Source organism: Cuculus canorus, chromosome Z (genome assembly GCF_017976375.1).
Source record: "Cuculus canorus isolate bCucCan1 chromosome Z, bCucCan1.pri, whole genome shotgun sequence".
NCBI classification, from domain to species: domain Eukaryota; kingdom Metazoa; phylum Chordata; class Aves; order Cuculiformes; family Cuculidae; genus Cuculus; species Cuculus canorus.
The window spans coordinates 40605009-40617073 of record NC_071441.1 but is presented as its reverse complement, the minus strand read 5'-3'; the positions used below and the strand labels follow the sequence as shown (position 1 = coordinate 40617073).

The following is a 12065-nucleotide window of genomic DNA, read 5'->3' as shown; positions in this document are numbered from 1 at the left end:
GTCCCAAAAGCAGACGATGAGAGAGATTTAAACAGCCCCTTAGGAGCACAGTGAACAGGAGCAGGCAAACTGGAGGAACGGCTTGTCAGAAGGGCAGGCTCAGCAGTTTGTGAGAGCCGTTCCTTCCTGAAGGCAGGGTGTGCAGGGAGGGTACAGTCTCCATGCTCTGAAGGCAAGTTCAGTAAGTGAGAGGGAGCCCAGCCTTGGTATCTACCCAGCAGGAGGTTGCATCCTCTGCACCTGCCAGAAGGGACATGTCAGTTCAGACTGAGTTCCCAGGAAAACACACAGCCATCCAGGTCTCTGGCTGCAGGGAGTGTCTTCAGCTTGCAGTGGTAAACAACTGTGTAAGGTGTGAGCCGGTGGAAGGTCTCCTCAGCCTGGTGGCAGAGCTGTGAGAGGAAACAGAAAGGCTAAGGACCATCAGACAGTCTGAGCTACAGACAGGCTGGTGGAACCATACCCTGAGCTCCCTGATACAGGAACAGAGACAGACACCAGAAAAAGCCCCTGATCACAGGGATTTGATATCCTCCCCTCACTGAGATGTAGGCAGGGACTTAAATGAATGTACTGAGTGGAAGCAAGTCTACCAATGGGACAGAAAACGACCCCCCCCCTCCTTGCCCACACCTCCCCAGGTGCCTCTGCACAACAGTTATGAGGCTCTAGGTGTGAAATACCAACCAGAGGATAATGTGGATGATCACTTGTCTACATCAGAGCAAGGGCCAAGACCAGAACAACACCCTGCTCCTATTACTACAACTGCCACGAGGGGGGAAAAAAGACAGTTTCCTACAACTATGACTTCCTTGATGAGGGGAACAGAGTGTCCAATATGTCAAGCAGACCCTACTCACAGGGAAGTCTGCTGTCCCCTAGGCTCCTGGGTAAGGGATATTGCTAGGAAACTCCCCGCTCTGGTAAGGTCCTCAGACTACTACTACCTGTTACTGCTGTTCCATGTGGGACGTGACAAAGTTGCAGTACGTAGCCCAGGGGTGATCTAAAGAGATGTTAGGGCCTTGGGATGGCAAGTGATGGAATATGGAGCCCAAGTGATTTTTTTCTCCTTCCAGTTATGGGCAGTGATAATGCAAGGCTCAGACGGGTCCGGTCTATGCACACATGGCTCCATGGCTGATGCCACCGTAACAAATTTGGGGGTTTGACAATGGGATGGCCTGCATGACACCAGGTTCACAGGTATCAGACGGGAGCCACCTTTCTCAAAAGGGGAGGAGAGTCTGCTCAGGAGCTTGCAGGGCTCAATGACAGGGCTTTAAACTAGATGTGAAGGCGGAGGAAGATGATGTCAGACTTGCCTATGACAAGCTGCAGGAGGGCACACCGTGGTTGGAGGGATGGGGTGCTGGTATGGGCCCTCTACCTGCCGCCCCAGGACATTCTGGGGACATTGTGGCATAGTTGAAGTTCTGTGGAGACGAGCGGGAGGCTCCTGAGGTAGTAGGTGCCAGGAAGGAAACTTCCCTAAAACACCTTAAAGAAAATAAAGTGTCTTCCACTATGAAGGCAATGCAGCCAGCAGCCCAACTGAAGTGCCTCTATACAAACACATGAAGCTTGGGCAACAAACAGGAGGAGATGGAAGCTACTGTGATACTAGAAAGCTATGACCTGGTTGCTATCACTGAAACGTGGTGGAACGAATCCCATGACTAGAGTGTGGCTATCAATGGCTACAGGATGTTCAGAAAGGACAATCTGCAGATCAGGTGCTCTATGAATCAGAGGTATTTTTTTTCAATTAATAGCCTGGAAAGAGTTGTCTTTTTCAAAATTTAAATAATCAATCTCATCTATATAGACCTATAGCATCCATGATCTTACAGGATGTGTCAAATTATGTTAGTTCTGTTTTCCTATAACAGTGACTATCATCCCTGGATACTTTGTTCACACCACAAATAACTTATGAAGCTTCCTGCAATGAAAAGACTTGACATATCTAGTGTGAACACTCCTTTAAAGGAGTAGGGGGACACTGGAGGACACCACCAGAAGACATACAATCTACTTTCAATTTGCAGTTACTGAATAAAGCAGCACACATCCAGCACAGATATATTGAATATTATGTGGGGGGTGTTTGCGTGTGGCTTTTTAATCTGTCAATAAACCAGCTAGGTATTTACATTTCTCTTGCTGACTCTCAAGTATGTACATTGATTCAGACACCGAAAGACATCAGTTCTACTGAAAGTTAGGACATTGTTGTGGTAACATTTACACTGGCCTTAGATTTTGTAGAAGCCTTAGGTTACCATGGGTACTATAGCCGAAGACCAATTTCACATCCCAATTTTTAAAATTCTTCTAATTATTCTTGATATCTTGTTAGCCAAAAGAATGTTGTCAATGTTGGCTTCATTTTTTCATTCTCTGCACTGAATATTTTAGTGTATGCATAAGTTATAAATTTTCTTGCTTTTATGAAGCCATAAAGGTAAGGTTTTTTTTAATAACTTCTTCCGAAACAACAGACACTATCTGTAATTCTCTAGTAACTTTATCCTGTATTAACATACAATCATTGTCATTTCAGATGTTCCATACAACACACTACAAAAAGATTAAACTAAAGCTGAATAGACTAATACACTTAAAGTGAGGCCAGATGGGGTCAATACTTTGTTAGCAGTACACCTGGCTAATGCAATTTGTAGAGAAGTATATAATCTTCTTATTTGTATTTCCTGTTTTTCACACCACCTGTACTGCTGCTGTTTTCTCTTTCTTCTTACTGGGCTGACCTAATTTTAGATCCTTTCCTTTCTGTTCAAATTCTCTTGAAAGGGTATATCATAATTTTGTAAAACTAAAATTTCTATTTGTATACAGCACATTTCTCTATATATGCATATATGCATACACATAATATTTTATTTGCTGCAGAACCTATTATTAATAGCAAAGTGGAGGAGAAAGGTATTAATACCCATTCTTGACATGCAGGATACACAAACCAGTTAAAACTACCACCATCACAGAAACTGTAATTCATACTTCCTATACCATGTTACTTTTTTTGTTTTCAAGCCTTAATTTCACAGATTACTTGAATTCAGTCATTGTCTGTGCAAATGGAAAACACAATAAGATCTGTCAATGAAAATAATTCTCTTGGTATTGATTTTCCCTTGTTCCAAAGATTATAAAGAAACAACTTTCATCAGTTGTTAGAAAAATATCATATGTAGGCAGTAGTTCCACTCTGCTGGCATCTCCAGTATGAGAAATGTGACACAAGATGAAATGAAGTGGAACAGCAACACACTCTTCTTCCTCCCCTTAAACCACATAATGAATTCTGTATAAAACAGGATTTTTTTAACTTTTTTTTACCTTCAGCCATTTATCGACACACTTGGCATGGAACTCGTGGTTACAGGGTAAGACTCTAAGTAGCTGCCTTGACTCAAAATCACACATGCAAACCACACACCTAAAAAAAGAGAACAAACTTCAAAAGTATTTGCTATGTAAGAACAACAAATATATATTCCATCCAAAACTTTAAAGGTATGACTGCAACATGGTTGCTCTTTTACCCCTTAAGTAGCTATATTTATCTGTATTTGTAGTTTAAGATGCAGAGTGTGACAACGTAAACTGAGAATTGCTGGGCATTATTTTTTCCTGTGCTTTCAAAATATAAATGTTCCTGCTTACAGGAGTTATCAAACCCAACCAACAGAACAGATATCTAATCAAAATTCAAAATGATTGAGATAATGGTCTGTAAATTTCACTCCCTACATATACTAGTAAGTCCCACTAAGGGTCACTGAAACTGGAATATCAGTGAAAAATCCTTCCACTAAAGTTCAAACATTAGATAGCATTTGGTACAATGTCATTTTTACTACCTTTGTTTCTATACTGCCTATTCTACTTGGTTGTGTAGATCTTTCAAACAGAATAAGCTAATGGCTTCTAAAAATAAGGAGGTGCACTCTTAAACCACTGATCAAGCTCTATCAGGAACACTTGAAACTTCAACACTTGAAGCTGTTTTCACACAGGTCAAATTTGAAGTTGACAATCTCATTTTAATTTCTAGTATGCTAAACAAAGCCTAGAACACCTTTCTTTCATTTCAATTTTTTAAGTGCTGAGGAACTAAATTAAAAACATAGCTAAATGATGTAAGACAAGATACAGGTTTTAAAGTATGAATAAACAGTATTGGATCTGAAAAGCAATCCACACACAACACAAAAAAAGAAAATTAAACTGTTTATAGACATGGCTGCTTTTATAGCCCTTCTGGCATAGCTGAAGGTGCTAGTTAAAGAAACAAAGACACAGCCACTGAAGTTCTGGATCTTTGAAAGAGACCAAGGTACTTACAATGTCTGTTCTGACTGGTGGTTGTTTGGATTGAACCTATAGGATGGAAGCTGTTCAATGTCTGCCTTTGTCAGTCCTCGTGGTTTGGCTTCTCCAAGACGTTCTGCCAAATTCAGCAGTGCCTGCAAAACATGGAAACAGAATATTTAACAAGTCATTGCTCAAACGGGCTCTGGTTCCACTAGAATTGACGCCGATATTACACCTCACTATCCCAGCTGGTAGCACAAACACTCTCTCCTCTACAACACAACTCCTATGGAAAGTCTTTCAGAATTCAGCCATCTTTCTAATTATGTAATATGTTCTCTTCTGGGTTTCAAAGCTTCCAGGAGCCAACTTCCAATTAGTCCTGAGGCTGCATACACAGTTACATCAGTAGTTTATTTCTAAAGGATCCCCTCAGGAAGGATCCCATTATGACATTAACAGTGCTGGGAAACAGAAAAAAAATCAACAACAAATTTGCTTTCTAAGAACACGTGAGTCTCGTCTTGTAAGAGAAATCAAGAATTTAATAGGCCAGGTTCTGATTCATACTTCACATCTTGGGCTAGCTGAAATGAAAAACAGCAATTTTATTCTGAATCTGGAAAACAAATACATACCATCAAACTTAAAGCACTTCTTCTGCTAAATTTATGTTAATTTTCTACCAGTCAAGCATTGCAACTAAAAGCTTCTCATGTCAGTAATTTCACTGTGTCACGTATGTAACGCGCACTTCTTCACAAGAACCCAGGAAAAACATCACTATAAATGTGATGGGAGAACGAAGGCATAGAAAAGTTAAAAGACTTGGTGCAAATAGTACTGATCAAAGAGATTTCTAACATAGTCAAAGCTCAAATTCTCAGAAAAAAAAATTATGATTCTTCTGAACTAGCCCAGTAGTTATTACAGAAGATGCAAAAGGAAGGGTTGATGATGACTGTTTGAAGAGAAATCAAATGGAATCCAATAGTCTCAGAAGCAGCACAGACACAATAGCTGGGACTGCCCCATAACTACCTACGATAAAGAGGGTTCTCCTAGACTGGTGCAAAAATAATTCATGCTTTTTTACAATTTTAAACTGTTGTGGTTATTCTGGATTAACCTTGTATTTAACTGTTCATGCAGTATACCATTTTAGAGCATGAAATTCACTTTACCTGTGAAAAGCTAATGGTTTTGTTTTCACTGCTTTTTCTTTTTTATATTATGCTGTCAAATTAAAGACAGAAAAAAACCAAATTTGAGTGATTTATTTGTATGAGTTCAGAAGGGGAATGTAAAGCAGTGGAAACTGCTGGCAATATCAACAAATCATTTAGTCAGCAAGTGGAATTATGCACTACAACTTCCTGAACCTTGGTGAAAACATCACAGCAGAGAAGTATTGCCAGGAAACAAAAAAAAAAGTGCACCAAGAACTGTAATATTTCTGTCCAATACTGATCAGTCAAAAAGGACCAGTTCTTCATGACAATGCCCAACTGCATGTCTTACAAACGACACTGCAGAAGCTGTGTGAAGTGGGCTATGAAACTACCTCACTCAGCTCCTGACCTCTCTCTTGCCAATTACACCTTTTCAAACACCTCAATCACTTCCTGAAAGGTTTTCCACTGCCAATCAGCAGCTCAACACTTCTTCAAAGAATTAATCAGTTCCAGGACTCCAGAATTCTGCAAGTACGCTATCAAAACAGACAGGCTTGTTTTTGTTGGCAAAAAAGCAGATATTCTAATAGTTCTTCTTTAATTTAATAACTTTTATTTTAACCTGAGATACACTGCATTAAAGTTGATGGTTAAAACCACCAATTCTTTTTGCACCGACCCAATACATCTATAGATGCGTACTACTGTATGCAGCCTCCTGAGGCTCAAGAAGAAAAAGCAGTAAAACAGTTTTATAAACATGATATTTAGATTAATTAATCCTATGACATTAATATTATTCCGTTTAAACACTGTTCTGCAAAGATATGCACATAAAACCAGTTACTTACCCTGTTCTTCTCAAAGTGCTTCACTTCTGTTTGATATTTAAAATCCATTAAAATTCAAAAGGAGAAGAGTAGCATATAGAATATAAAAGCTGAACAATTTAATGATTACTACCCTGGAAGGGTGGATTCTGGGAAAGAATAATAGACAAAAAATAAAGCTAAGCACTTCTAATACCCAGTATTGCAAAAAAATCCAAAAGGACGGTTTCTGGATTCTGTTTTCACAGGCATTACATTTATTTGAAAGAAAAAAGAAGAATTAAAAGCAAAATATAATGACATTTTATGTATTGCTTGAGCCAACACCTATTCTTTCAAGGTTATTGTAGTTTGCACACCAACCTCATAGTTTTCTACCTCTCCATCCTCCACATCCAACTCAAAGCTGAAAGCTGGTCCAACTGCAGGTGGCACTGGGAGCATTGATCTACCAAGAAAGTGAACAATAAGGTTCAGCATCTGGCTGAAGAAAAGCACTGAAACATCTGGCAGAGACAAAGTTAACTTTACTGATCCCTCTCAAATAAACAGATTTTCAGAACTGGTAAAAATGTCGAGTTTGAAGTAAAAAGTAAACATTTAAAGTGAAAGAGTCAAATGAAAAAGCTAATTCTGCCACTTTTTGATACTGAGTGTGCTGCTGCCTTTTTAATTGCATGCATGTCTCAACTGACACTTCCAACCATGCTCAGTATTATTACTAAAGCTTATCTCTTGATTATTACAGGTTTTATGGAGAGCTAAAACTGACAATGAATCGCTATTAAGGTTTTAAATACATTTCATTTCTTTAAGTTCTTTTAAAGTATCAACAAAGATAAGGAATCCTAGGTTCACTTGGCTCTCCAACACAGAAGCCTTGTCATTTTGTAAGCCTGAAACACAAAATGAAGATAAATAGGATATCCTACTGGACCAATGAGAGGCAAGAGAGAGATGGCTTCCTTTTTTTTTTTTTTTTTATTCAGCAAGTGTTTTTAGCTCCCAAGATAGTCCTATGGGTCAAAAATGCACAGACATGGAAATAATGAATTCACAGCACTAAAATACACTAAAATCCCACTGAAGTCATCAGGAACTACCGTGCTACATTGTGTCCTCAAACAGGTAAGAAGCTATAATATCACTCTCAATATTGTGTGCCAATATTTGGTTACTTCCTTGTCAATGTCATCTTTGCCACATGAAAATAATCTTTGTTTTCCAAACATTAAATATGTATTTCCCAAGCAGAACACAGAAGAGTAATAAATCTCATGCCATATACCGAAACTCCCTGCACAGGGTATGAATACACACTATTCCTAAATGTTAATTGTCCTGCACATTTTCCAGAAATACCTAACCAGAGGCAGATCAGAAATTCAGCAGCTGTAACAGATTAGTAGTTCGGCCAATAAAGTGTAACATATCAAAGAAAAGCACTCATCCTTGTTTTTCATATAAGAACCAAACTAAATGAATTCATTCTTTAAGTGAAAACTCCTAAGACTTTACCCTACAGTGTAATTGTGCCTCTCTAGGAGTATCCAAGAATCAAGTTTTAAAGTTTGTTGAAGATTTTACAAAGATTTCAGAACAAGAGGCTACTAAAACTGCATAGGACAAAATTGCTTACTTCTATTTTTCCTTGCTCAAGGATATAAGTTATTCAGAATAGATTGAAAGACTTACACAGAAATGGAAGTTTCCCTCCTCTCTACGATAGCTGAATTATGCCTGTTCTCTGGCAGAGTCCAAAAACAAAAGTGCCAAGACTATTGTTGAAAGTCATATGACTTCTTAATAGCCTACACTGAAGCAAATGTACTTTGAACTTACAGCACATAAGGTAGTAGGCTGGGATGGTAAGGATGTGGTGGTAATGGCTGCTGTGATCGGTATCTGCTGCGCCCTGTGAGTCTTCGAGGCATAAAAGGTGGATAAGGCTGCAAGAAAGAAGAAAATAAGCTTCAGCTGGAACTTGTGGAGCTGGAACTTGCATCCAGTTTTGGGGTCCCCAGCACAAGAGAGACAGGGTCATACTGGACAGAGTCCAATGAAGAGCCACTAAGATGGGATTGGAACACCTCTGCTACCAAGAAAGCCTGAGAGAACTGGGATTGTTCAGCCTAGAGAAGAGAAGGCTCAGGGAGATCTCATCAATGTATAAAAATACCTGAAGAGAGGCTGCAAAGAAGACAGAGCCAGCCTATTTTCAGGGGTGCACAGTGACAAAACCAGAGGCAACGGGCACAAACCGAAACACAGGAGGCTTCATCTGAACATCAGGAAAACCCTCCTTACCATGAAGGTGACTGAGCACTGGCACAGTTTGCCCAGAGAGGTTGTGGAGTCTCCATCCTTGGAGATATTCAAAAGCTGTCTGGACATGGTCCTAGGCAACCAGCTTTAGATGGCCCTGCTTGAGCAGGGGGGTTGGACCAGATGACCTCCATTCTAACCTCATCCCATTTGTGAGTCTGTGATCCAATATTTTCTTTTCTTAATCATTAAATAAAACGAAATCTGAATATTGAAATCCAATTTCAATAGAGCATTCTTAAAAAAAATCCAGGCCAGGTTCAAATGTAAAAGAACCCCTGCCTCAATTTAAAATGATTCCTATCAATAATCATACCATTCCACGCGAAAAAAACAGCAGCATATCACAGAAATCCTTGCAAGCTCCAGTGTGCTTAACCTACATGAAAGCTGGTTTGGGAAACAGGAGTTGGAATTCAATTTTTTTAGTGATTTTTTGAAACTGAAATTCACATATACTATTGAACTAATATTTGAAACCCTTGAGAGTTGTTGGTTTTTTTTAATGAAAAACTTTTCTAACATGTTTTTCTTCAATGGAATTTAAAAAAACACAAAAGCCCAACAGCAGCAATGAATAAACCCCTCTAACTTTACAATGGAAATATTATTAATAGGTAACCATAGTCATACATAAAATTTACAAATGAATATAAACACAATGCAAAAGAGACAAGGTCTTTTTCCTGAAAGATCTCAAACTAGAAAGAGCAAATGTCAATTTTACCTTGTGAATTCTGCAATCCAAAAATGTAACTAGAAACTGTTGCATTCACTGAATAAGAGAATCAGAAATGCAGCCATTCCACTACAATTTTAAGATAAGTAAAACTTCATAAAGATTTAGGACTGCTTTACAAAAGACCATATGATTACTTTTAATACACCTCTGTTCTACTCTTCAGTGATACACAACCCGGAACAGAAGCATCAGAGAGGACAAAGGCCACATAATCCCATGTTCTTGTGGATTACGTTCCTTATATACTCTAAAGCCTGAACTTGGAAATCAAGAAAGCCTCAGTCAAATCAAACATTTGTGACTAGACTGTAATTTATCTAACACGCATACTGAATAAAAGAAAAACAGTCTATGGAAGTATTTAAGCGTCTTTGTCTCCAGAGTGACTTGTAGAAAAAGAAAACTTCACTGAAAATCTGTACACCTTCAGTTTAAGTATGAGCCAAGTATTACTTCTTTTTCTAAATGGTGTAGACTTATTTGAACCTTTATAGAAACCACAACAAGCGTTTAATGAGGTTGTATGATTTCCAGGAGACTAACTAAAAAGAAGTCATCTGTATACTCTGTAATTACAGTGCCTAAAATCTCATTCTTATTTAAAATTTTAAATAACAATATGCCTCTAAAACCTCCTGTCAACTTGATGCACAGACCAAACATTAAAAAAATTTATAGATTCTATACTTGACTTCTAGCTATTTCTTCAAGCATCACACAGGCAGAAGAGATTTTAGAAAAAGAAAAATCAAAATAAAATACACATAATAACAAAACACCTCAGGACTAATATAACTGCAGACTGAAGTACCCCATAAAGATCCTAGAGGTAGCACAGATACTGGACACATCACACAAGCACAGAGTTTATCCTGCACCAGGTTTAATTTCTTTTGTGCTGCTGCAGTTGAGCTGCCTGTGAACCTCTAGAAATTAAGCCTGGCTGTTTTTATAATGGTGCAGTCTAAGTTACAGAAGCACTGTACACAACTGGTTAACTGCAAATCGCAAAGAGTCTGGAGAAAGCATTTAAAGCGTTCTAGCTTTCCTGACTTTTGGAAACTCAACATATGATGAAGAACTAGCTAACAGTTATGGCAGCTTTTCTAAACTGTATGGATTAGTTTCTACGGTCCTGGACTGTGTGGCAACATGGAATGTTTTCTAAGTAACTGCAATGACACTCTGCAGATAACATTATCTCAAGCCACTTGCTGATATCATTAAATTATCTTTAATCGGATTAAAACAGGCTTAAAGAAAACACCCAGTATGCAGATAGTGGAATACAACTGCAAGAAGTGCCACCTTTCAACAAAATGTTTTAAATAATAAAGATCAAGCATGTTAATGTGGCATGAATGAAAAAGTAGCCCAGAATACTTACTACACCAAATGACACCTCCTGGTGTAAAGGATCATGGGTTAAGAACTGAAGAGGAGCTGAGGGAGGCAATGCTGGTGGATGGGCTGAGGGAGGGTATGTAAAACCTCCTACAGGAAGATGTTCTCCAAGCAGTTCTACTTCATTTTCTATCCTTTGAAGAGGCTAGAAAATAAAAGATAGGTTTTGTTGCAATAACAAAGATAGATGCTTTGCCCAATAAAGAACTGCAATCCCAGCTGCATATTCTGAGCTGCTGTGGTCCATTTTATAAGCAAAAAAAAAAATTTACAGGTGTAATTGTATGCAGTTTCACATAGTAAGTCCGTGAACAATTCCTGTGTCATTAACACTACCAAAAAAGCAAAAGACAACACTACACATTTGATATAAATTCACCTTTTCCAGCTAGCCATGCTTATAGACCAGGAATTTATGCGATCTAGCAAATATAGGAGTGGCTGTAATTTCCTGTGTCTTGCATTTTTCAGGACAAATATTTGCTCTCCTTCTTGCCAGGCTGCTCTCATTGTACAACTATGCGAGAGAAAAAAATAAACAACCATAGACAAGAACTGAAATTGTGCCAGAAAAACTGAGAAGTGGCGACTCCACTGGATTAAACTCGTAACGATATTCAGTAATCAATCAGATGCTTTCCTAGAAGGGTCATGCAAGCAGTCCAACACATAGTCCACAGGTTTCAGAAGCAGGAGATTCCAATTCAGTACTGTAAACTAGTCAACCGCAGCACATCACTCAGACCTAAAAGTGCTCAAGAAATAACCTGGAACTGTCATTGTTTCATTAATACACCTTTCTGTTCCCGACACAGAATTCCACAGTTTCAAGAAACTCAGCTAAGAAAGCTACCTTGTGAACAAAAGGAATATTCTGTTTCTCTGTTATGCAGAGCAAACTTTAAACACAAAGTATTCTTAGACAATTAAGATACAAGTTTTTTACCAGAGCTGAAAATTCACAGGCAGGCTTAGTCAATAACCTAAGTAAGCAACGCAAGTTGCAACCTAAGCTCGTGCATTTGCTAATGGAAAGTCTTATAAAGATTACCACCAAAAACCACGTTTTCCCAGCTGTTGTCCCATCACCATAAAGTGACTACAAACTCTATCCACTCCTGAGACATAGTATGGAGAAGTCTTAGCAGTGTTTGTAACAATGAAGCTGTTTTCTATTTCTGCCTTAGTGAAGTATCAGCATCTTCCAGTCACAAAGGGGCAAACAAATCAATATAAGTATAC

At 38.6% G+C, this 12065-nt stretch overlaps 1 protein-coding gene across 8 annotated transcripts in view; it reads right to left on the bottom strand.

Annotated features, from left to right (window-relative positions):
- Positions 1 to 12065, bottom strand: part of RNF38 (ring finger protein 38) — a 103454-nt gene that overhangs the window by 6701 nt on the left and 84688 nt on the right. For all 8 annotated transcript variants that reach the window (XM_054053966.1, XM_054053967.1, XM_054053970.1 and 5 more), the window contains 5 exons: positions 10807 to 10968; positions 8195 to 8301; positions 6716 to 6800; positions 4378 to 4499; positions 3370 to 3469 (listed from right to left, as the gene is read on the bottom strand). In XM_054053966.1, coding sequence (XP_053909941.1) covers positions 3370 to 3469; positions 4378 to 4499; positions 6716 to 6800; positions 8195 to 8301; positions 10807 to 10968 — 576 coding nt within the window. The remainder of the gene's footprint in view (positions 1 to 3369; positions 3470 to 4377; positions 4500 to 6715; positions 6801 to 8194; positions 8302 to 10806; positions 10969 to 12065) is intronic.